This window comes from Boleophthalmus pectinirostris, unplaced genomic scaffold, assembly GCF_026225935.1.
Source record: "Boleophthalmus pectinirostris isolate CB_2022bp ecotype Guang Dong unplaced genomic scaffold, ASM2622593v1 HiC_scaffold_21, whole genome shotgun sequence".
Lineage (NCBI taxonomy): Eukaryota > Metazoa > Chordata > Actinopteri > Gobiiformes > Gobiidae > Boleophthalmus > Boleophthalmus pectinirostris.
This window is the reverse complement of record NW_026571175.1, coordinates 18,881,066-18,907,214: the sequence shown is the minus strand read 5'-3', so window position 1 is coordinate 18,907,214 and position 26,149 is coordinate 18,881,066. Positions and strand designations below refer to the sequence as shown.

General features: G+C 41.7%; 2 protein-coding genes across 4 annotated transcripts; both read left to right on the top strand.

The window, feature by feature from the left end:
- The first annotated feature begins 153 nt into the window (after window positions 1–153).
- On the top strand, window positions 154–6,160 carry nkain1 (sodium/potassium transporting ATPase interacting 1). 3 transcript variants are annotated; one of them, XM_020932620.2, is made up of 8 exons: window positions 154–248; window positions 562–934; window positions 1,650–1,787; window positions 1,902–1,982; window positions 2,514–2,711; window positions 3,134–3,194; window positions 3,921–4,002; window positions 4,585–6,160. In XM_020932620.2, exons 2-8 carry the CDS (start codon window positions 881–883, stop codon window positions 4,592–4,594), a joined length of 624 nt encoding a protein of 207 aa, XP_020788279.1. In that variant the 5' UTR covers window positions 154–248; window positions 562–880; the 3' UTR covers window positions 4,595–6,160. The 3 variants fall into 3 exon arrangements, with proteins under 3 accessions (XP_020788279.1, XP_055013452.1, XP_055013451.1); XM_055157477.1 differs by having other exon boundaries at window positions 231–365; XM_055157476.1 differs by lacking the exon at window positions 154–248 and having other exon boundaries at window positions 384–934.
- Window positions 6,161–6,375: 215 nt separating this feature from the next.
- pum1 (pumilio RNA-binding family member 1) lies at window positions 6,376–25,810 on the top strand. Its single transcript, XM_020932895.2, is given in 24 exon segments — window positions 6,376–6,526; window positions 9,245–9,417; window positions 9,751–9,873; window positions 9,955–10,023; window positions 13,209–13,314; window positions 13,504–13,697; window positions 13,776–13,948; window positions 15,292–15,553; window positions 15,632–15,725; window positions 15,803–15,901; window positions 16,742–16,813; window positions 16,816–16,883; window positions 17,011–17,149; window positions 17,749–17,883; window positions 18,170–18,466; window positions 18,583–18,825; window positions 18,938–19,208; window positions 19,335–19,464; window positions 19,534–19,668; window positions 20,208–20,345; window positions 20,892–21,017; window positions 21,218–21,339; window positions 21,443–21,635; window positions 24,159–25,810. Coding segments are annotated over 23 exon segments (3,483 nt in total). The 5' UTR covers window positions 6,376–6,526; window positions 9,245–9,255; the 3' UTR covers window positions 24,291–25,810.
- The last annotated feature ends 339 nt before the right edge of the window (window positions 25,811–26,149 follow it).

Here is a 26,149-nt window from a genome sequence, read left to right as displayed (position 1 = left end):
TGCCACATTTTGGCTACGTGCGCCGTTCTCTCTGACTGAGACCCAAACCCCACTTTCTTTGTGCTCCCTCCCTTGGCCTGGTACAGATCTATGGAGCTCCTCCTCGAGGGGGTCGCGGTGACTGAGAGAGCGAGCCCCCACCCCCTCGACTCTCTCTCCCCGCGGCTGCTCGTCTTCCGCCCGCCCCGGCCTCGCTTGTTGACAAAAGACGTGTGGAGACGGATTGAAGAAGCTCGTTCCCGGTACCGGTAAGCCTTTCTGGTCGTTTACTTGACCCCACTTTTCGTTAAGTCAGTTGGAGCAGAAGCGGAATGGGACGGCGGCTCTGGTGAGGCAGAGGAGGACTCCTGCGCTCCTGGAAGACCGTGAGTCACAACGGAGCGCTTTGTGTCCGTAGACTGCGCGTAGCAGAGTGGTGGTAGCACTGCGGGGTCGTCCCCTCCTCTCCACCGCCCCCGTGTGATCTGCTATCATATGATGCTCATTTCTGTCTGCTGCCCGGGGCACATTATGACAGCTTTCCGTCTCTCTTTGTGCCTTTGTGTGTCCCATCTCCGAAAGGTGTGGCCGAGGTGATCCGTTTGGTGTTGGACGTTTTGACCGCAGAAGGCCGGCGTGGACGCCCCCACCTCCTTTCCCCTCTCCTCCTTCCTGAAATCCTTCAGCCCCTGGTATTTACCCTGCCGACAAAAGCACAACCAAGATGGGCCACTTGGGCTAACGGCGTCCGCCTGTACGAGGGAAAAGGAAGTGGCGGTCTTGGGCAAGTTTTTTTTCAGTCGGGAATGGTGTGATCTGTACGGCCATTCTGGATCGGACCGGGGACCCGTCTTTCCCCCGGAGTGTCCGTGGCTCCAAGCCGCGTCCAGACTCCTCTAAGATGGGGAAGTGCGACGGAAGATGCACGCTGCTGGTGATATGCTCACTGCAGCTGGTAAGTGCGCTCAATTACTACGGAGATATAATTAGGCAAACAGCGTGCCCGCACATTGTAAGCAGACATTTTTGTCCACCCCCTCTCCGCATAGTCAGACTGAAAGCTATGAGTTGCAGCTGCTGGGGGTGCGTGCCACATTTCAGGGTGTGTGTCTTTGAAGATGAGAAGAGAGGCAGGGGGCGCTTAGAGATTTGTATAAAAAGTAAACCACGTGAATGTTAAGTAGGCTACAAAAGGACTAGTGAGGTCATGTTTACCAACTGGTCTGATTCTTGGAGTAACATATTTTAGGTTTAATGTATGTGTCCTAGAATAACTGATCTAAAATGTAGCCTAATAAGAGTGTAATACGAGACATATGAAGCTGTGGTTGTGGTGTGCTGATGCAGGCATGGACAGCAGCAGTGTGGGCAGGCCATTGTTTGCTGTGCTGATGATGTGTAGTATAGAATAGGGATCTGGCCCATACATTCTCATTAGTTTGGGGGAGCTTTTGGGGGATGCTCCTCTTTTCCCTGGACTAGCTGGTGCTCCAGGCAGTTACCATGGAAACAACTGCGGCAGACCTGTGTATGTGTGTCCCTGTCAATGTCTCTGTGTATTTATAAATTACTCTGTTCTTCTACTAAATTTGCATATGGGATCTCATGTTGTGTGGGTCTGCGTTTATGTGCATATGCTTTTGAAGTGACCCGGTTTTTCTGTCTTGCAGGTGGCAGCCCTCCAGAGGCAGGTGTTTGATTTTCTGGGTTACCAATGGGCCCCTATCCTGGCTAACTTCCTGCACATCATGGCTGTCATTCTGGGCATGTTCGGCACAGTGCAGTTCCGCTTCAGATACCTCATCTTTGTAAGTTCTTGAATAGGTCATACTCCTTACTACCATGTTTTGTTTTGTTTTTTTACAATGCCAGATGGAGCACAATTGTGTCGTGATCTCTGTTCTTCTGTTTCATTTCTGAAGTATGCAGTATGGCTGGTCCTTTGGGTGGGCTGGAACTCTTTCATCATATGTTTCTACCTGGAAGTTGGAAACCTGTCTCAGGTAATCCATGCAACAATTTACCTGCTTGTCTCATGAAATGTTGAAAGCATGATTGATTGATTTACCTGAAATGCTCTACAGTATGATATTTTTATTTACAAGTATTCAATTACATGCATTTTAATTGCCCTTTGGTGCCCCTTTTTAAGTATGTACACTACTGCAGTAGATGTTACTTGGCGAAGTTTATAAAGAATAAAAATTTTCTATATTCAAAATGTCACTTTTTTGGTTGGGAATGAATGAAAGTAATTGTGATTCTGCCTGATTCAAATGTAGCATTAGATGTTTGAATAGAAAAATATAGTTTTAATCAGACAGGGCTAAAAGATGGTCCTTAACTTTAATTCTTAATTGTATACATGTGCTGTGAGCAATAACTCTCTATCTATAAAATTCAAGATACTTGTTTCCCAAAAGTAAAGTAGTATAGAAAACAGGTTCTTTTACTACCCCTTTGAGACTGAGAATCTGTGACAGTGGCCATATTGCAGTTATAAACCTTGCTGTGCACATGTTTATTACTCACAGGACAGAGACTTCCTCATGACATTCAACACATCGCTCCATCGTTCGTGGTGGATGGAGCATGGTCCTGGTTGCCTGGTAACACCAGTGCTAGACTCTCGTATTGCGCCCGATGACCACCATGTCATCACAGTCTCCGGGTGTCTGCTGGATTACCAGTACATCGAGGTGCTGAGCTCAGCTGTTCAGGTCCTATTGGCTGTAAGTAACCTCACTGTAATTACCGCAATGCACACATCTGTTTATTACTTTATAGTTAACTTTGGGTTGCAGTAGGTTGTGTTAATATAATAACAGTGTTTAACATTGAGATGAAGGACAGGCAACAGACCAGGGTCTCATTGGGTGACTTCTTCGAATGTGAACACGTTTGCTTATGGGATTTGCTAGTTATTTAAAAGTGTGTTAAAATGTAATTATTAGAAGTTCAAATGACCTTGTACTTGTGTAATACCAAACTGTTCTGTAAAAGGAAAAAAAAAAAGTCTACACTGTAAAAATATAGATGCACTGTGGGCAATGTCCTTGCGTGTTGTATGGGTTGTATCATAGTCCCTCAACAGAGTAAATGAATGAGTGAATGAAGAAGCCCAGATTACTTATTTGTGTCCATTTCTCAACAGCTCTTTGGCTTTGTGTATGCCTGCTATGTGAGCAAAGTCTTCCAGGATGATGAGGACAGCTGTGAGTACCTTGAGAACCTGTTTATCCCCTTTTATCACAGTGTTTTAGCAATTAGATTTTTACTTATCTCTCATTATCAAGAGGGCCTTTGTGCTACTGATACTGTCCAGGCTAGCTCATTGTTTTCGCAATCTGTGTCATGCTGAGCAATATACCACAGAGGATTCCCTGTTGGTAATTGAGCGCTCCATCTGTGGGGAGTATTAAAGATGTCTGCCACAATATTCCCACTGTCAGGAGTGTCCGCCTGTGTGCTGACTCGTGCGTGGCAGATTCTGTGTACCATCTGTGCAAAAACTGTCTACCAACCAGTGTTTTGACTCCAATTTAAGCACAGCATTCATAAGAAACTTCACCAATGTAGTAATCAATATCAAATTGCTGAATTTAGTTAATGCATGTTACAACATATGCCAGAGTTTGGTTTCTTGGACTGTTTTCCTTCTGAGCTCACACAGTACAGTAAATGGGCTGAAAAAAGAAATCAATTGAGATAGAGTTAAGTATCAGTGACAGTGGAGCTTTGAAACAGATGATGAATTACTATATTACTGCAAACCCTGATGTCATTATGTATGCACACTGATATGGTGCTGTATCAAACGCACAATAACACAATCTGACATTGTGATAGATTTTTATGTCAAAGTACAAGATGAGCTAGAAATGAAATACTGGAGACATAGAGGTGAAGTGGTGTAATATCTCGTCTCTTTTGTTTTGAAGTTGATTTCATCGGTGGTTTTGATTCTTATGGGTACCAGCCCCCTCAGAAGTCATCTCATCTGCAACTGCAGCCTCTGTATACGTAAGTGTGAAATTTATATACAAATTGTGCATTTATATCTTATGTTAACATAAAGGGTTCTTATCTTATATAATATTTTAGATAATTGTTATATATTTTTCCAAACTCATTCATACCGACAATGATCATGCACAATGTGACAAATCAATCAGTGCATTAATATTCTGAAGCAAACCAGACAGTAAGACAGTCAGCATGACAACACACATATCCGGAGTGGTCAAGTAACTGGTATTAGGAGAGGACTTGAAATAAGGTAATCTATAGATCTCATGTGGAAATCTGGAAATCTTTGCAAAAGAAGCGAGTCAAAAATCTCATTATGATTGTTTAAGAAACATAGCAGTTCTCAAGGAAAAAAAAGAAATGTCAGAAATGAACTGAAATACATTTTGGGGATAGTGCATTTTATCAAACTATACAAATTGTATTCATTGTTTTTTCTTAAAAAACACTGCAGTCCTTAATTACTTTATTGGCTCCACTTCCAGTTGAAACAGATATTTAATTGAAATTGTATCTAAGGTATAAATAATTTGGGGCTTATCTGTATATCATGTATATGTCCTGTTTTCTTCACAGGGCTGGTTAAAGTTTGGTAGCGCCCCCTTTAGGCTAAACCATGACAGTGTCACTGTGGATGAAAAGTTGGAGTTGGCCGGATTACACTCACTCTGCGTGTCACAGTTTACTCAAGATACAGACTTATCTCACCCAGAGGAGACCTGAAGTGATGTGTGTGTACTTGTGTGAAGTACACAGCCCTGATTCGAATGTACAGAGCTCAGGGATGAACCAGCATGACAGTGTTCTGACAGGACGATGCAGGACGAGAAGAGCCAAGAGCTGACACCTCTGTCACTGGAGGCACTCTTCACTAAACTGCCAGCTCTCAACACTCCACATGTGCTTGTAATGTATCTGTTTAACTGTGTTACTACGGACTATAGCAGGGGCATTGTAGTAGCACCTGGTTTATAATGCTCAGCAACACCCTAGTGTGGGCCGCCGGCCGCATAATGAAAAGGCACAGCTTGATGTTGTATTAGAATGTGGTGACAAATTAGAGCAGTCTTATGGCTGGGTCCCAAAGCCATAGTCCCAAAAAATATTTTTAGTATGTTTATAACTGTTCAATGTGATGACAGATCCAAGGGCACTGTGCGAACTAAGTAAAGAACCTTCATCTAATGGTGTTGATTAGGTATGCAGATGACTTTGGGACCCTACAATAGTGTGTCTATGACTATGGGGGGAGCAGTGGGGATACTGTGCATGTAAATAACCAGCCAATTATGTTTTGTTGGTCCTATTTAGAAAAGTTGATGCATTAGGGGTGGGAGACTTTTGTGGTCATACCTGTTTAACTTCTCTCTCTTGAACGCTGCAAACCCATCCACTTGTCTTACATCAAAGTCACACTTCAAACACCAATTAAAACATAACAAGAATTACTTTGAAATATGTCTTTCAGATCATAATAGGCCTGTAATCATACTTTTAGCTCAACTTCTCATTCACTGCACTAATGCAGCAAGTTCAAATTTGCCCACCAGCATGGCAATAACACTACAATGTGTGGGATAAGGAGACTGAAGAGACACAGGTATGAAGAGTGTCTTTGGGCAAAGTCCTGTTTGAAATAATAAAATACTTTGTACATATGTCACTTGTGTTTGGATTCATATGTCACTTGGACTACATTAATTACCTAAGTTGTGCCTTTTTCATTAGTTGTTTTGTTAACATGGGTTAATTTATAATCTTGTGTTTAATTAGCTCATGTTTGTGAAGCTGTTCTCAAGCCCATACAGTAGGCTACATTCTATGAAATCAAGCCACACAACGCAACTATAAGCTAACCATAAAGTGGTTTATAGGGTGCTATATCGGACAGTGGTGAGCATATCATAATTTCTGGGGCAGTTTAATCATAATTGCTGCTCTGGGTAATCTCCTGGAATGCCTCAGGTTTTAGGTTCTAGGGGTGAGAGAGCATCCCCGGCTCGTGCTGTCTGTGGCGCAGGTGGACCCATGGGTGGACCACATGCAGCGTTGCCATGGCAGTCAGACCCCGCGTTACTAAGAGACGCGTGTATGTACATCGGAAATGCATAGCATAAACAATAAAATATGTCTCACACTTTCTAATATTTAATACTTTGTAGTTTTTCATTACGGTAATTATTTTGACACTGAAAGTCCGTCATCCTGTTGAACACCTATTGAACAATTTGAAATAGGTTATAAAACCGCAAATATTACGAATGAGGTAATGTTCTATTCTGTAAAATGCAGCCGCCGTAAAACAGACTCTACACACATAACAAAGGGACCAGACCAGTGTGTATGACCTCCCTCCACTCCTGGTTGGCGCAATGAACCGCACGCTCTCTCTCATCCCTTCCCGTCATGCAGCGCTCCTGCCTGCTCCTCCGTCGAGCCGCCATGTTGTCGGAGTGAAAGCCTGGGGTGTCGGAGAGAAACTGGGGCCGATATCCGTGACCATCCACCCTCTCCGCCGGTAAGTTAAGTATATTTGCCGGACAGGGTTGGGAGAATTAATGCCTATCCACACGTCAGGGCTAGTATTTTAGAGATGGCGGGGATAGGACGGGTAAACTAGTGTATTTCGTGAGCCCGGGTAGCAGCAGTAGCCTCCCTTTCTGCTCCCTTCTTCCTCCCGTTGTATCGGTCTTCCGCTCCAGACAGCTCTCGGGCCTTTGTTCGCATCCGCGTCACGGGGGCCTGTGGGGCTGCAGAGACGGCAGACAGGTAGACAACACCGCAGGAGTGCAAATTATTAAAAAAGGGTGTAATGACGATGACAGGGTGATAGAAAAGGCCGTTTAGACACTGTGTTTTGGCACCCGGTGTAAGCTTGTGCCGTGGAGGCCGTGTTATTGTTGTAGAGACGAACAGTGAACCCCCATAACAAATCGACAGTTGCTTGAATACGTACATGTATGTAAATATGGTTAGCCCGATCTTTGTCACGATAATTTTCTACAGTGTTCCGTGTATTGTGTGTCGTTTTGATGTGTCATGTCGCGTTGGTGGAGTATGTTTAGTCTGAGCTCTGTGCTGCTAGCTGCAGGTTGGCTGCATGTATTGTCACACCCCTGTCTGTGGCCGGTATGCAGTGGATTGATTCCTGCTATTGAATAATGATTAACCCACTTTTCTTATAGAACAGAGTGCATGTTTCCGGGTGCTATGTTAAAACCATACCAAAACAAGCCGTGTGCCCCTCGCTTTGGGGAATGGCTACTCTGAGCTTGAGGATTTCCGGGTGTTACATAGCGTTGTGATTTGTACTCTCTCAAATCAATGAACGGCTAATTTTGGTTATGGAATTCATGCACACGGTTATTGTATATCATAAGTCTGTATAGAATAACACTGTTTATAAAGGAGACCTACAGTCTAAAGTAGTCTTTTTCATAAGTGGGTGTGTTGCATATAGTTTCAGCATCTTAGGAAAGGGACATGTGTGTTACAATCTCGCGTGTGAGACTCAAAGGTAATTACTGTATTGCTCTTTAAAGAAAACTGCTTGTAATTTCCCCCTGGCCTGTAGGGAAATTGATGTGGAACTGGTAATTTTAACAGAAATTAGAGCTTGTTGAATATGGATTTGTTGTAAATACAAATTATATCTCTTACTGCTTAAAACCACAGAGGTGGCCCATATCAACTATAACCACTGACAGACACAACATACCCTGCACTTTATATATTTCTGGGCTGTACCTCAGATAACTAGAATAACTGGATAAATGGAAACATTTCTATTAAATTGAACAGTATGTCTGCTTTTGTTACAGCACTTGTTATTACGAACGTATTCACTTCTTGAACCACACCACAGTCATGAAGAAGAGTGGTAGGACTTCAGGTTCCTTGCGCGTTCTTATTACTTTTTAGTACTAAACTCTTGACTTGTGGAAATGTGATTCTTATGTTATATTTTGTTGACATGCAAGTAATTACAAAAAGTCCATTTTTTTTTTACACTTTTCAACAACCAGCTTTGATGCCCAATATCTCTTCAGAAATGACAAAGTCACCAATATGTTCTACAATTGTTTCATAGTGGCAGTTGTACTTAAAAATACAAGACACAGCTGTGTTGATCATCGTATTAGCTCATACTGTCTATAGTTTGCTCCCTCCATGTCATGGTTGTGCCATATTTCATAACAAGCCACAATTCTGTCAATGGAACAGTATGAACCTGATTAGGAGGGTAAACTGTGACTAAGAAACTACACAAATAATGTTCCCAGTACCTATGCATTGTGCACTTAGACCTGATTTAGAGAGTATTGTTATTTTTCAGCCAAAAAAACAAAAAATATGAGTGCTTAAGCAACTATTCAGTTAGTTACTATAAAACTTTGCTCAGGGAACTCTTTTGTTGTTGTTATCTGTTAACCAAATCATTTAAGTGAAAGTTTTGTAATCAACATGGACATGAAGTGCATATATGCAACTTTCATTTTAAGGTGTCAACAGCTAGTGTTACCTTAATGACAATAGAATGTAATTTTCAGCACAAAATGATAGTAGGTTCTTTAAAAATAAATACTGTGTGGTCTTGTTTGGACATGGATAAAAACAAAGATTATTCAGGAAACATCTACTTTTTAAAAATATCAATAATGCACTAGGGATGCAGGATATAGGCTGTACCGAGTGAAGAGTTGACGTAATAATTAGTTGGCTCAGAAATGTTTTAACTGTTATTTATATAAAGCCGTTCTGTAATTACTTGAGGGATAAATAGCAGCTACGTTACGTGTTTGGATTTGTTTTGTCCTATATTATTTTAGTTTTAAAGAAAAAAAATAATGCTGTTTTTAATCTCTGCACTGGTATCACTAAATATCGGGTATCAGCAGATATTAAAGCCATTGTGTTGAAATTGGTGTCTGAACAGAAAAAGCTGCATCAGTGCATCTCTATAATGTTCAAATTTGTATTGAACATATAGGTGTCTGTTAGATCTGCAGTAAAGGCCTGAAATAACGTGGCTGAGGAGGAAATCCAGGGTTTAGTTGTGTCCATAGGTTCCAGACTTTGTGCCGACTTAGTCAACAAAGGACTTTTGTACAAAAAAGTGTAAACATTTTTTATTTTAGATTTTTGGAGTTTTAAAGTCTTTTCTAGACAAAGTGATTGAAAGTACCACATCCTGTTGAGTTGAGTTCCTATCTGTGACTTCTGTTCTCCCCCATAGGCTGTGGTGGAATGAGCAGTGTGTGTGTGTTGAAGAGGAAAGCAGTGCTCTGGCAGGATTCATTCAGCCCCCACCATAGATCTACATCCCCCAGCATGCCCGTGGTGCTGAGCAGCGGAGGACATGCCCCCCCAGCAGGGCAGACCCCTCAGGCCACACCCCCCAGCCAGCAGGTAAGACCCCCTTTCACACGTTTATTCCTGTTATATCCTACGTGAGTATCTTAACAATGAAAGGAGAGCAAAATGAATTATATATACAATTAGTTTGGCTTAAGTTACTTTGGATGGTGTAATTAAAACCGTTTTTGTTCATGCTTTTTCAGTTGCATTGCATAGCTTTAAATTTTGCATAATTTTCTTGCATTTTGCACAAGCCATAGTCTTGTTTGTCTTGTTTAAATTTTGTCTGTCTGCAGGGCAGAATCCATGAATCAACAGAGGAATTGTGAGTGGTGTTGTTGGTAATTTGAGGATATTGTGCTCATGTTGTATGTTTTTGTTCAGGGTGTGGCTGGTGCTGGACGTTCCCAGGATGATGCCATGGTAGACTACTTCTTCCAGAGGCAGCACGGTGAACAGCCTGGCAAACACCGCTGGCCCACCGGAGACAACATTCATGACAGTCAGGTGTGTGGGCTTTTGTTACTGAGCTTGTGTTACAGTATGGATTACACAGTACAGATGTTCACTTGATGTTTTTTTTTTTAGGTCCGGTCCATGGATGAGCTTAACCATGACTTTCAGGCTCTGGCTTTGGAGGGCCGTGCAATGGGAGAGGTAAACACAGATTTATACATCTTTACTTTTATTCAGTAGACCATAAGGCCTGATTATGGTAGCCCAATACATTTCATCAAGGTTGTAAGAGCACTAATGTTCAGAATGTATGTTTAAGAATCATATAGATTTAGTAGTAGCAGTAGCAGTAGCAGTAACAGTAACAGTAACAGTAACAGTAACAGTAGCAGTAGCAGTAGCAGTAGCAGTAGCAGTAGCAGTAGCAGTAGCAGTAGCAGTAGTACAACTTTGCTCTTGTACTGGGCTTGATAGGCTTGATAAAGCCTCTCAAAGCGCTACACTGTCATTATTCATTCATTCCATACTATGTGGTGGTAAGCTACTACTACCACAACTGTCCTGGGGTACAGTGACAGATGCAACGCAGCCAGTCTGTACCAACAGTCTCTCTGACCTTCACCAATCACTACACAGATATTGAAACTAGGCAGGTGGGTGAAGTGTCTTGCCAAAGACACTGGTCCAAACAGGGTTTGAAGTGCCAGCCTTGGAGTGGACGAGTGCCCTAACCCTGAGCCATTGTTGCATGATGCAGTCTGAGGTTGCCTGAGCGGATGACGACACATAGTTATGCCAGAAGGTGTTTGGGGTCATGAGTTCAATTAAACAGAGGACACCAAACCCCAGTCATACATGAGAAAGGTCTGGTAAAAACTGAGAGTGCTTTTAATCTGCCACAATTAAGGCTGTGCAATTAATTTAATTTTGACAGCAATTTCGATTTGTGTGTCAAACATTCTCCAGACTCATATAATCGACTTGAAACGATTTAGGATGCACTCACACTAGGACTTTAGAACCGTGCCCAAGCATGGATAGCCCTAAGGTACGGTACGTTTGTCCAGTGTGAGCGCAATCGAACTGGGACTTTGGCCCGGTTGGAGGAGGTGGGCCAAAGCTCGGCACAGTTGCTCATGTACACGCACACACACAACTTTACTTTACAATCCCTCTGTGTGCGCTGATGTCACTCATACAATAAAAACAGTGAATAAACTCCGCTCTAAAACACACAGTAAATCATTGTTGACCTTCAATAAGGACTGTGGCAGAGACAGAAGTTTTGCAGCGTTGTCTCCGGCTGTCTTCACTGCTCCTCCTGTCCTTGTTTCATGACTGTACTCACTCCTGCGCAGTTATTATATCCATAAACTCACAGAGGAGTGCGTATCACAGCAGGACACATATCTGCATCACTATTCAATAGCTATTCTGCTGCTGGACTTATTTTCTCCGCTAAAGTGATAGCTCTGCTGCACCACATGTACAACCCGCGATAGGTGAAATCCACGAAGTAGTCAACATTATGTTTTACAATTATTATGTCTGTTTTAAGGCTGTAAAACCCCTTAACACCATACACACTATACACTTTTCTCAGACAGGACAGGTGCAACCCTTTTTGCATCCTTCTTAAAACTTATTGCTGCTGTCATCCTTAGGTTCGTTACATAAAAAAGGAGGAAAATAACGTAAGATTAATTTATTCCGTAATGGAGCCCTTCAGCGCAGAGTGCTGCATAGGTCAACATGCAGCACCGCACCCGCCCAATAACCCGAGATTATATCAAAATTTTGCACTGCATATGCCACGGACTGAACCAAGACTAACCCAGGACTGAAGCGGAGGACTAAACCAGGACTATACCAGGACTAAACCAGAACTAAACCAGAACTAGAACAGGACTCGCTGTTGGGACGGGCTCGGAGGTGACCACAGGAGAAAAAACCCTCACAGAGTTACGCACCTTGCGAAGGTAAGCGCGGCAATTGCCCAATCGCGCTTTGCGGACACCGCTTTGCTTGAGATTCTCTCTCTTAAGTCCAAGGTTAGTCCTGGTTTAGACCTGGTTTAGTCCTGACCCACCCGTGTGTAATTACTACGCGCCCGTAATACGCAATATGCGTTGATACACTGTACCCAAAAAAAGCATGCGAAATTGCACTAAAAAAATCTGCGAAACAGCAAGGCCACAAAAGATGAACCGCAATATAGCGAGGGACGACTGTAATGATTTTTTTCCATAGTCAAGCAGCCCTAGCCACAATGAGCAATATTCATATCTTAACTTGTTTTGGGCTGTGCTGATACACATACACACATCTGCTTTAGTATGTTAGTTGACTTTTTGAGTACTTTCTTTACTGAATACTTTTCTCAGCAATTAATAGAGTAAAAGGGGCTGAGATTTGCTATTACTGATAGCTCTCAGAAACGTATTTCTTTGATCTGACCATGTTCCTGACACAAAGTGAGCTCCAAAGTTCACACACAGCAACTATGTATAGCTTAAACTGGTAAGTACAAGAAAGAATAAATGCCATTCACTCCCAAATCTCCAACTCTCTTGCTCCAGGCCAATTGGCAGTAAAAGTATTTGTCAACTATTAAAACCTTTGATGGACTGAGACGTCAACCACCTTGTTGATAAAGAGTCTAAAAACCTACAGCCCTAACCAGCATTTCTCTTGTTAAATGCAGAAGATATTTCCTTTTGTTTGGCTATAATCTGCTCACCGCCTAATAAACAATGTTTAATACTTTCCCACACCTCGTGCATTTCTGTATTTTGTGGTAATTACTATAAATTCATTGTGGTCCATGTACAGCCCATCTAAATGACACTTTGTGAAATGTATAGTTTAATATTGTGTAGTAAAAGATCTTGATTTTAACACCAAAACGATGTCATTTCTACTTCATCAAAAATGGCGTGTGTGTGTATATGTAAATGAGCCATGCACACATAGAAAAGATTACCAGAGTCAAACCTGACAAACCGGAAACCCAAGAAAAAAGGATTTGGTGAAAAGCCTTTGAGCAGAAGGTAGATCAGACCCAAGGCTTTGTTTCCTAAAATAAAAAGCACAGAAATCGGAGACGATCTTTAGTGTGAGCTTTCAGTATCAACTCTTACCATTTGGCTACTTAGTTTCTTGTTTTCACATTGATCTTAAATGGTAACATTGCATTGTGTGATAATATGTATCTTTTATTCAGAAAGCTATAAATATTAAAGTGATATATGTAAATAAACCAAAATTTTCAATCATTGCTTCTTTTAATAGTATTATACTGGTAAGTGAAAAATATTAATGAAAAATTGCAGTGTCTCATTTTATGTTTACTTTCAACTAATTGCTTTTCTTTTAATCTCATGCAGCAGTTACTCACTGGAAAGAAGTTTTGGGAGACAGATGATTCTGGGAAGGATGCCCCAAAAGGAATCTTCTTGGATCAGTGGAGGGACAGCGCATGGGGTGCATCTGGTATTTATTTTGCCCATCTTTGCTGTTTTTAGTCACTTGGACCCTTTTTACAGAGGCCTCTGTAAATTAAGGTTCAAGGTTGCCCTCCATATAGTGATAGTAAGATTGGTATTTCAAATTGTAATTTGTAATACATGGATTTGAAAATGTATGGCCAAGTTTTCATCCATATTTTTTGTTCTGTGGCAGATCATTCTGTTTCCCAGCCGATCATGGTGTCCCGTCGGCCCGGTCAAGGATTCCATGGCGGAAATGAAGTCGGTGTGGGGTCGGTGATGTCCCCACGGTCAGAGAGTGGAGGTCTCGGAGTAAGCATGGTGGAATACGTCCTCTCCTCTTCACCAGCCGATAAACTGGATCCATGTCTCAGAAAAGGGCCTTATGTAAGATCCTGCGTTAATTAGAGGCTGAACATACAATATGATATTTTTTATAATACATTATTTTATTTTTTATTACAGGGTCAAAGGGATGGAGAGGGAGAAGAGGAGAAGCGAGAGAAGCCGAAAGCAGCTTTTGAGGGAGAAAAGCTGAAGGAGTTGGCTGAAGGAGAAGCTGATGTGATTAGCGACGTGATTAATCCTAATGGACTACCTGTACAAAACGGCCTCGATGTGGATGTCAAAGAATTTGGGTATGATTCAGTGTTTGTCTTCTTGGTGCTGTAGGCTGAACAGCCATTTGACTTTCTCCTTGTATGCTACAGTCTAGTGCTGCATTGATAGAAAGAAAATTTAAGAAGGTAAACCAGGGGAGGGCAACATGTTAATCTCAATTGACATCAAAGCAGATCACACACAGAGCCATACATTTCTAAACACAGTGGTGTGCTGAGCGCTCTGTGGCTTGATTTACACACAGAACCACCAACTAGATGTGCATTACTGGCAGCAATATTAAAGTTTTTTACCAAAAAGTAGCACTTTTTTTTTTGTCCGTTGCTGGTTTCTCTTTAACATAGGGGCATGCGGCACTACATTCACAGTAGCACTGCAACATACGCAGAAGGGCTTGTAGGGTCCACCCTAAAAACAGAGAGTACAGATGTAAGAGTGCATTATATGCTGTAGTCCTCAGCAACTCTGGAAAATATTTTTCTGAGTTGGAAATACACAAGCTGAGAAAAGAACCAGCCCGACTACTACTCATAACATTATTTCCTGTATGGTGACAGATGAAAATCAGCTGATTTGTCTGTTTACTTGAGAGTTCTTTAACTAAATATTAACGCCAAACTGTTTATCAGTGTAAAGTAGGCTCGTTTAAGTAAAAATGGTACAATAATGTTTTCCAATCTAACAGTGTTTGGTAGAGCAAACTAGTTGATTTTAACCTTCTCAAAATCTGAAGAGTGTACTCAGTGATTTTTTTTTTTTTATTATTATTTTTTTTATTGGTAACATTAAAATCCAGACTTTCTGAGATAAAAGCAGGATTGTTTCTCCTTTGAACTTGACCACTTCTGTTTAGAGTATTGCACAAACCATGTGTGTGAACAGACACCTTTGTTATACAACTATTATACCTGTGGAAAAACTGACAATTCACTCAAGATATGCGTGTTCATTGTAGCTATTGTAGTTATCTCCAAGTAAATTTTAGATGTGGATGAAGTCATCACCAGTCTCATTTCATGTGTAGCAAAATCTTACCTGGTTTTCCCTAGTTACTTCCAGTTTTGGTGAAGTGTATCATTTTACTTCCTGGCTGGATGTGATCTGCAGATATGACTTAGGGACAGATAATTAACTGCTACTTTGCAACGTTACAGTAAATATAAAGGCCAAATCTATTTTACTAAATATTTATTTGATTTAAAATGTTTAAATTGTCAGAAAAACATTCCTTACAGGTAAATTGTCTCTGCATTTTGGATGGAATTTTGTGTAGTGATGACAGAAATGGAAGGAAATAACATCAAAATGTGTTTAAACTGAAGAAATGCTAAACCTGCTAACAGATCTTTTCCCATTGTAGTCGTCCCCCAGGAAACATGCAAGCTCCGGGCCCTGAGGGGGACTTGCTTGGAGGCCCTGGAGGTGTGGGGGCTGAGGGCCTTACTCCTCTGGGTGGTGGTGGGACCAAACCCCCAGAGGACTTCTCGGGTGTGGAGCAGGGTGGTGTTACCATGGACCCCATGGAGTCAGTGATGGAGCCACTACAATTCGACTACAATTCTCAAATGCCCATGGACTCTGCACCCACTGTGGGTCTATTTGATTACACCAACCAGCAGCAGGTGGGGGCAATAGTTATACAAATTCCTTGATGTGGTGGTTAAACGTCACTTTAACTATTTATTCACTATTTTTTGCAGTTGTTTCAGAGAAATAATGCCCTCGCAGTGCAGCAGCTAACTGCAGCCCAACAACAACAGTATGCCTTAGCAGCAGCTCAGCAGCCTCACATCGGTGACTGTAGCTTTGTTTTTTTTTTAGATAGTGACAAGTGAAACTAAACTAATAAAATACTCCTTTTATACATACAGGTCTGGCCCCAGCATTTGTGCCCAATCCTTATATCATCAGTACTGCACCTCCTGGGACTGATCCCTATGCTGCTGGACTAGCAGCAGCAGCAACACTCGGTGAGAATCAAAACTCTGCTACACTTAAGTTTAAGTTTTGTGCGAGTTTTCTATCCTGCAACTAGTACTTCAAAAGTTTGTTCACAGAGGTTTGTAGGTCACTGTTATTTATAGCATGACTAATTTGTCAGCAACTTCAAATGATTTCTTAATGCCTCAGTGGCATTTTATCATGCTTTTTCTCTAACATAATTCAATCCCACTGTGTCTAGCAGAGGGTGTAAACAAAGCCCATGCAGGTCATACAGTGTGTATGTTTGTTATACTTTGAACTCCTCCATTTGAATTGTTTTGGTCACTTGAAATTATTTACTTGTTTTGAACAATTTAAGAATCCCGAGCCTTGTTTTGTGTGCATACAACTCCACTGTTGCACAGAGCGCAAAGACTGCTGTAGCCCTGAAAAGTACAGTAATTTAAAAGTTAAAATAACATATCTGCTGCTTTTAGCAAGAGATGTAACAGTGAAAGGGAGGATCATCACTGTATCAATATTGGATCAGTGTGGTGAAAATATATGAAGTGAAGACTATTTAAATGGATAAGATCTTTCGGGATTACATCCATGTGGTATAGGAAGGTGGAACATAACCCAAAATATAACCCCAGGTATGTTTTATTGAGACAACTGTATAAAATGTCGTTGAAAGTGCGAAAATATATTTTTTTAAATTGTCAGCACTTGCACCATGTGCTCCACCACTTAAACGAACATTGTTAGAAATACCAACACGTATTATACATTATTACGCCTTTTTGAAATGGTAATACCAGGTCGAATACATTTTTGCTTTGAAGGCTTTGAATAATTTTGTTCCATGTGGTTTATTTTTCCACCAGGTCCAGCAGTGATGCCTCCCCAGTACTATGGTGTTACCCCTTGGGGGGTTTATCCAGCCAACCTTTTCCGCAGCAAGCGGCTGCAGCCAACAGCTCAGCCAACCAGCAGGCAGCAGGCCAGGGGCAGCAGAACCAGCAACAGGTCAGTGAGCCAGGCTCAAGATATGTTTCATTATATTGCATAATATTTTGTATAATAGTGCCGGAGATGTGGAATATTTCCATACTGCATGTAATTTTACCATCTAATTTGTTTGTCGTGTATATAGGTAATGCGTGCTGGGGGAAGTCAGCGACCTTTGACCCCTAGTCAAGGTCAACAGGGTCAGCAAAATGACCAACTAGTTGCTGCTGCAGCCGTGAACTCAGCTCTTGCTTTTGGTCAAGGTTTAGCTGCAGGTGTTCCTGGTAAGTAAGCATACACCAAACTTAATTACCGTATTTTACAGACTCTTACGCACTCTAGATTATAAGACGCTCTGTCATTAAATGGTCTATTTTCAAACTTTTTTCACAAATAAACCGCACTGGACTTTAAAAGAAACACAACAGTTAGATGGGTCAGTCAGCGTGTTCATGGTGACTCTGGGCTTTGTTCAGTTGTGGAGCGTAGGGAGTGTGCTGTCTAGGACCACTGGATTGTTGTCGTGCTCGCAGTGACTCAGTTGTTCAGTTGTGGCTAAGAGTGGCACTCGGTTTTTCGGTTCATTCCTCCATTCCATTCCTTGTCCACGTGGAGTGATGAGTGTGGCTGCAGGTGTTTTCCGCTGCGCGGTCGCTGTCTGCTCCGTTTGTTTGCATGCGCTGCGGGTGGTACGGCTTTGTAGTTTACCGAAGTCGTGCTGAGACACCCGAGTGGATTCGTTTATAGGGTGCTCTGGCTTGTGGAGCGTGCGGTTGTTTTTTGATGGGGTTAGAGGCTTAAGAGCATGCCTAATAGCCCGGAAAATACGGTAGTGTGTGATATAAATTAGCCCTGATGTTGTATGTGTATCTCTAATTCCCAGGTTACCCAGTGCTGGCCCCTGCTGCTTACTATGACCAGACAGGGGCCTTAGTAGTGAACACTGGAGCTCGAAGTGGGCCAGTCCGCCTCATGGCCCCTGCGTCTGTCATCATATCTCCCACTGCTGCACAAGCGGGTAAGAGCACACATAAGTGAGTCTGAGTAAGGTAAAGTTAAAGTCAAGTAGTGAGTAAGGTAAAGTAACAGAATGTTAGTAAAATCATGACTGCTGAGATTAAATGATTACTATTCATAAGAAAAAAATATACAAGATTTGTTTTGACAAAGAAACGTTGTCATTAACTCTGTTGTGAAACCCTACACACTAAATTTTATTTCTTCAATCCAGCAATATATGTATATGAACACAAAAATAATTTACCATAAAAGAAATCTAATATTTATCAAATTACTTTCTGTAGTGGCGGCTGCAGCGGCCTCAGCAGGCGGTGCCAATGGTGGACTAGGTGGTGGTGCCAACGGTCCATTCCGTGCCATGACGTCACAGCAGCCTCAGCAGCAGGGTGGGCCAGGTGGTGGTCTGGGGGGCAGCTCCTTCTATGGCTCCTCCTCCCTCAGCTCGTCGTCGCAGAGCTCCTCACTGTTCTCTCAAGGCTCAGCTCAGCCCGGGCCGGGCTCTGCCTCTCTGGGCTTCAGCCAGCCTGCCTCTTCTTCACTCGGGGCCACTCTTGGAACCCTGGGAGGCTTTGGGACTGCAGGTATACTAAAATTATTTAAAGTACAACATTACAGAGTTATTACTCTATCATTAAGTAATCTGTTTATGGTACATAAAATAGTCACAAAGTTAATTTCTTTGCCTCACTCCCTCTAGTGGCCAACTCTAGTGGTGGAAGCGGGTCACGAAGGGATTCCCTAACAGGAAACAGTGAGCTGTACAAACGAACACCCTCCAGCCTCACCCCGATCGGCCATGGAGGTTTTTATAATGGCACCTTGGGTTTCAGTCCTTCTCCAGGACCTGTAGGAATGCCTTTACCCAACCAGGGTCCGTCCCATTCACTCACCCCTCCACCCTCACTGTCCAATCACAGTTCCTCATCCAACCTTAATCTTGGTAAGTGCACACCAACCAACCAAACGTGTGTGTTAATATATGAAAATCTATCAATACTTAATGCAAAGATAAACACAGCTTTACTGACTCATCTGTTTGCGTGACCTTCCAGGAGGCCTGACCAATGGAAGTGGGCGTTTCATATCAGCAGCACCTGGAGCAGAGGCTAAGTACCGCAGTGCCGCCAGCTCTGGCTCCTCTCTCTTCTCTCCCAGCAGCCAGTTGTTTCCATCGTCACGGTTACGCTATGGCATGTCTGATGTGATGCCGTCTGGCAGAAGCCGCTTATTGGAGGACTTCAGGAACAATCGTTATCCCAACCTGCAACTCCGAGACATTGCTGGCCACATAATGGAGTTCAGCCAAGACCAACATGGAAGCAGGTATTTCATTTGACTTCAGACAACTTTAAATTTAACTTTGGATCTGATCTGTACATGCAGTTGAGCCTTTTAAAATGCCTGGTGATGAATAAAGGTGATTGATGTGTGATTGTTTTGTCTTTTAAGATTTATTCAGTTGAAGCTGGAGAGAGCAAGTTCAGCAGAGCGCCAGCTCGTCTTCAGTGAGATCTTACAAGCAGCATACCAACTTATGGTGGACGTCTTTGGCAATTATGTCATTCAGAAGTTTTTTGAGGTGTGATGAGAATGAGCTCCTGTAACAATTGTTTCTGTGACATTTTTGTAACATTTTGATCTTTGTTAGTTTGGGAGTCTGGACCAGAAGCTAGCTTTAGCGGAGAGGATTCGAGGCCACGTCTTGTCTCTTGCACTGCAGATGTATGGCTGCAGGGTTATTCAGAAAGCTCTGGAGTTCATCCCTTCAGACCAGCAAGTCATTGTAAGTACATTATTTCAACTGTACTTTTAATTAAGTGCCTGATGACAGAGTCTGGGTTTAGTTCAGCTATTTCCTAAAAGATATTCTTAATTAAACCTTGTGTGATCTGTCATAGTATAATGCTCTTATCCTTTTATTCAGGACATTTGCATTTAGTTTAAGCTCATTTTGAGGATGACGATCCACCACACTGAATAGTCCCTACAGTGGCAAGTTTTACTCTCAAAATATATTCATTCCTTGTGCACTTGTGCATGTATATTTTTACAAAAGGCAACAGGCATAATTATACACATGAAGCAGGTTACCCAACTCCATCTGGGAAAGTTTTTTTTTTGTGGAGAGGAGTACATCCATCACTCCTAATGGAATATAATACAGGTCTTAGGGCCAGTTGTATTGTATAAAGGCAGTGTTATTTGTTGGGCTTTGGGCTACAGTGAAAAATGAAGGTGCAATTGGAAAATGCTTTTAGGCGGTATTTGATTTCCCAACATTGACCTGTCGCTCTCCTCACGGTTATCCTCTTGTCCCTCTAGAGCGAGATGGTCCGGGAACTGGATGGACATGTCCTCAAGTGCGTGAAGGACCAGAACGGTAACCATGTGGTGCAGAAGTGTATTGAGTGTGTCCAGCCACATGCACTGCACTTCATCATAGACGCCTTTAAGGGACAGGTGAGTGTCCGTGCACGCACCAGTCAATATTTCCTCTTTGAATCACTGTGAGCCTGGGCTGCCTCGTGTACACACTGTCACAGCCTTAAGGCAGGCAGCATATTGTCACTGTCAAAATGCATATACTCAAACTCTTGCTTTTCCAGGGACAGGGGACGTTGTCATGGCAACAGAAACCAGTCTCACCAACCATCTTATTTTACCATGTAGTTAAATGTTACATTAGCATAAACTGTTTAAGATACATGCTGAATCTGTCTAACTTTTATTCATTTTAACTGTTTTTTGTGAGCTTGCTAATCTTGTTTTTTTTTTTCCTTTGGCATGTTTGCATTTCGTGTAACTATGTTACTAGTCTGATTTGTTTATGTAACTGAAGGCATGACAAGAATTTCCTTTCGAGTGCAGCCGAGGTTGAGTTTTTAAATATGAGAGTTGCTCAAATAACAAACTTTGTGTGGGGAAACTATTGTTTTAATCAAACAGAGGCACACATGTATTGTGCTCAGCATCACTCACAGGCCCTAACTGCCCTTTGCCTGACAGGTCTTCGCCCTCTCCACTCACCCGTACGGCTGCCGAGTCATCCAGCGCATCCTAGAACACTGCCTTCCGGAACAGACGCTGCCCATCCTGGAGGAGCTCCATCAGCACACAGAGCAGCTCGTGCAGGTAACACGTCCACAGATCTGGCAGCTCAAGTGTCTCTATTTCACAGTGTTTTCAGAATACACAGGCCTTATGTTGATTTCTTTGATATAAGCGTCTCCCAGTGCACTCAGATTTTGGCTGCGCTTGTCTTGACGTCAAGTACACCAGCTGGTCTCTTCACATTTTGGTTAATGTGTTTGTGTGGTTCTTCGTGCTTTCAGGACCAGTATGGCAACTATGTGATCCAGCACGTTTTGGAGCATGGAAGAGCAGAGGATAAGAGCAAGATAGTGGCAGAGATCAGAGGCAATGTACTGGGACTCAGCCAGCACAAGTTTGCAAGGTAAAACAACATTTAGTTAGTTTATGTCTGATTGTCTGGGTAATTCCTCTCCATGTGTATTACATGGGCCAGACATTAAATGAATATTGTTTTATTTTTTCAGTAATGTGGTTGAAAAGTGTGTGACCCATGCGTCCCGAGCTGAGCGAGCTCTGCTGATCGACGAGGTTTGCAGTCTGACCGAGGGCCCCCACAGTGCCTTATACACCATGATGAAGGACCAGTACGCCAACTATGTAGTGCAAAAGATGATAGACGTGGCTGAGCCCACGCAGCGCAAAATTGTTATGCACAAGGTTGGTTTCAATTGTACAAACAAAATTTTTTGCTTTACAGGCATAAATAAAATAGATATATTTTGCTAAATAAACCATTATATAATGGTCACGTTAACACATTTTGAAGTATGATATATTGCTGAGGAAAATGTAGGCGATAAACGATAATATTGAAACTAATTTAAACCACTAACACAATAACCAAAAAGCAGAATTATCCTAGAAAACATTCTAAATGTACAATATAGTTAACAAAATATTAGCTGCAAAAAATAGCACTTAGGCCCCGTCCACACTAGTACGTATTTGAATCATTTTCGTTGTGGATGCAGTGTTCGTCAACACTAATCCGTTTGAAAACTGCTCAGCTACAGATTTATTTGAGTACAGAGCTGATCCGGCGCTGTTTGGACGCCTGAAAACGCTTACTGCGCTTAATACTTATCATCATACTCATAGACTGTATAATTAGGGATGGGAATTCGATGAAATTTTCTTAATCGATCGTCGAGAGAATTAACGATCGATTATCGATTAATCATTAACGTTTCTATATAAAAATGATCATCATTATTATTACTATCTGCACTCCTAATCTGCATAAATAAATTAAACTTTACGACATATAAACCGTAACGACTCTAGTGCCACATCAGCCCGTTTATTATAATGTATTTAATTCAGTTTTGCGCAACTCTCACAGAAACGAAACTTAAAACCGCATCGTTAATTTGCATAAACTAAGCGAAGATAAAAAATACAGCTCTTGTGCGCTGATGCGGTTCAACTTCTGTCGGATTAAAAGACATGACTCAAAGGAATACAGGTTAGTGTGACCATATTTGCGTTTGTCAAAACCAGGACACCGTATGGGGAGTGGGAAGTGAGTCCTCGTCATCGACATTGCGCTTCTCTCACCTGGCAAAACTTTTTCCCACTGGACACCGAAACATATGTGCTGCTTTGTACACTGTGCACATGGACTCACATTTGTCCCGAACGCAACGGAAAGTGTGGAATTTCTTGTACAAGTCATCGTTAAATACGCATGTGCACTTCAGTACGTTGCAGGCGGACTGACTGTTTGTGTTTGCTCGCTCCTTCTGAGTGCAGAGAGACACATGTACGGACCCCTGTTTGGTCACGCTACGCACAGCAACCTACATTCGGTTTGTCGATTAAAATTTATGTAATCGATGAAATTCTTAATGATCAATTATCGATTAATCGACTAATCATGCCCATCCCTACGTATAATCTCTGAAAAATTTAACATGAACTATTTCCAGCGCAATAGAAGAACAGAAGAAACTCAAAATTAACTGAATACCCCTCTCTCAGAGAAAGAACACATAATCCACTGAGTCGTGTCCATTAGTTCGACAGAAACTGAACCGCATCAGCGCACAATAGCGAGCTGTTTTTTTTAGATTACTTTATGCAAATTAGCCATGCGGATTTAAGTTTTGTCTCTGTAAAATGTACACAAATGTGCTCAAAGCTGCGTAGATAGGGAAGGCTTGCGGACACAGAAACGAGTCAGTCCTTACTCTGAGCCGCCAGGCTCATCTTAAAATCCAGTGCTATGCTAAGTAACAATTGAACCTTGTCGTTGGTCCACGAAAAGACTGTTTTTACACTTGCCATCTCCCTCGGCTCAAAATTAGCTGCTGCAACTTCAGACTTCCTTGTTTTTACTACTCACATGACGTCGGGACATCATGAAGACGTGACACTAGCCTATCACGTGACTAGCGTTTCTGTGTGGACAGGGAACGCTTTGATTGTGGGTACAGAAATGACGTGTGTGGACGCAGATCATTTCTGATACGCGGATCCGTTTTAGTGTAAACAGGGTCTTAGATAATTAGGATGCATCTAGAATGAGTCATAGAACTTCTTTATTCAACCCTTTTCAGCTGAAATCTAATTGTAGTACAGAAAAATAAAAACTCCCCCACTAGTATAAAGGAAAACTGACCCTGAAAATAATAATTTCTGCTTTCATATATATGTATTTGAGGCTTGTGTGCTCAGAAGGTTTCTGATTTCAACTACCCCCTATCCCCACCCACTGCCCTGTACTTATATGTGATTGTTTTGAAAATTTAAGACTCCGACCTTTTAGCAATTGTATAATATAGCAATTTTGAACAAACGGAAAGGAAGGCAATGGACCAGTTTCTATTAGTAAGCAGTTGTAGATTGATATTGTAGTTTACAATGAACAAAATGAAAACTAAAGACTTGTATATGACAGTTTTTTGACAAATCTCAGAAATAAAGTGGAATATGTCCTCGTTAATGCCCACAATTTCCCTCATCAAAACTATCCTATTTAATTCACCAGGCACTCAAATTTGGGCCAATTTGTCAAACTCCATGACACATACTGTGGATTGATTCCTATTGGGATAATACCCAAAAAAGTCATATAGAAGTCAAAAGGATAAAGACCACAATATAACACATTTTAATGCTGTCTCTTTGTGGTGTTGGTAAATAACTCATCTAATTTAACTTGAACTTGTCTTTGGTCAGATCCGGCCCCACATCTCCACTCTGCGAAAGTATACATACGGCAAACACATCTTGGCCAAACTGGAGAAGTACTACATGAAGAACGGCGTTGACTTGGGTCCTCTCTGTGGTCCTCCAAATGGGATCATGTAAAACTTCCTCCCCCTTTGTCCCGAAGTTTTCCCCTGGAATCATGTCTGTCAGATGCCTTTTCACTCATGTCCTCCATGCCGTCATGTCCAACAGCCTCAACTCTAATTGACCCTTTGGAGAGTGCCGTTCCCCATTTCCCCCTTCGTCTCTTACTTGTCGAGGACATGGAGTACCCCTCGATCCCTTGTTTCCATGACAACCTTACAGGAGGAGCCTTCGTTGAGTTTTTGCGTGCCCCTCCCCCCTCCGAGCCCTGGCCTGCTGATCTGGGGCAAGCAGGGAGTGGACAGAGGTGAGATCCTGGCTTTCTCATCCATCCTCTCCTGCCTTTTTGTTTGGAATTTTTATTTTGATTTTGCTTTTCATCAGATAACAAACTGAAAATCATTTCACTTTTTGCTACTGCTGCGCCACAATCCTACTGTCCCTCCTCCCATCCTTATAGCTTTTTACCACTATGAGATGGAAGAAGTATTTAATTTGTCTGACTTCACTGAATCATAGACAACACACCATCAGCTAACCAGCAGACAGATCATTTAGCATGGGAGATTCGTTTCTGGTCTTGCTTCTATAAATATAACGTGTATACTTGGTGTAGACCTTTGCATATATATATAAATATATATATAAAACTTTGTAGTTTTTCTGGTTTTTGATGTTGAATCTGTATCTATAATGTATCCTAGTAGTGACCACATACTTCTGACTGTATAATTGTACATTTGTAAACCCTTGTAATGTAAAAGTGCTTTACCACCCTTTTTGGTATGAGAAGAAAATGAAAAAAATCTCACCTTAAAAAAAATCTTAGAAAAACCTGTGCATTTCAGTGTATATTCTCACCTCCTTGGTTGTGACATATGAGTTGTTGTATATTGTAAATTGTAATATCAAATTTTTGTTTTGAAAAGCCCTTTCTATACAGCGTAGTACTTGTACAAAGATTCGTCACGCTTGGTTTTATCTTGTCACTGCTTAACTTAAGACATTGATCTCCCACTGAACCCCAATTGGACACATTCTGTTATATTTAGTGGTGTCTTCTCATTTGTTTAAAGAGTTTTTGTTTTTCTTTTGACCTTTTTTAAGCTCTTTTTATAGGAATGCTTTACCCCATGAAATGTGTCATGAATGAGGGTTTGCTGAGTGGGGAATAATTTTGTCCCAACTCCACAAGCCCTTTAAGATCATGCCTGCTTTCTGTGGGGGAGGCCTGGATTGTACAGAGGAGATCTTGTGTTTTTTGGCATTTCTCTAGTGCTGTAAGTGCTGTATCATACTGTCCATGTCCTTTTGGGTGAGAGAGGCATCCCGCTGATAGTGCGGTGTACATTTGAAGCAGCCTTGTGTATATTTACTACGAGCACACCTGTAACCATATGTGTATAGTTAACAGAACCTGTGTATGCTTATTGCCTGGGCAACTATTTTTTGTAACTCCTGTTGTAGATTGTCTCTAAACAATTGTGTGATCTTTATTTTGAAAACCAAACTGAACAAAAAAACTTTGAAAAGTTCACTGTCTCATGCTTTTGTTTCTTTCTATTCTGTTTTATCACAGTTTAATACCTCAGAGGACCTTGTGGGAGAGGTGTTTTTGTACTCTGGGATCCATAAACATCACTGATTAATGTTGCTGGCATCTTAATGGTACGGCCTTGACTATAACGCACTGTGTTGGGACTTGTTCCAATGAATGCTCTTAGTAATGGTGCACACGCTATAACATGGCTCTAATACAGCGCATGTTATGCCCTGTGAATGTGAATGATCACGTGCCATAATCCAAACGCACATAACTACTAAATACATTGTACAACTACACTGAATCTTTTGCTTCGAGCTTACTTAGCTTT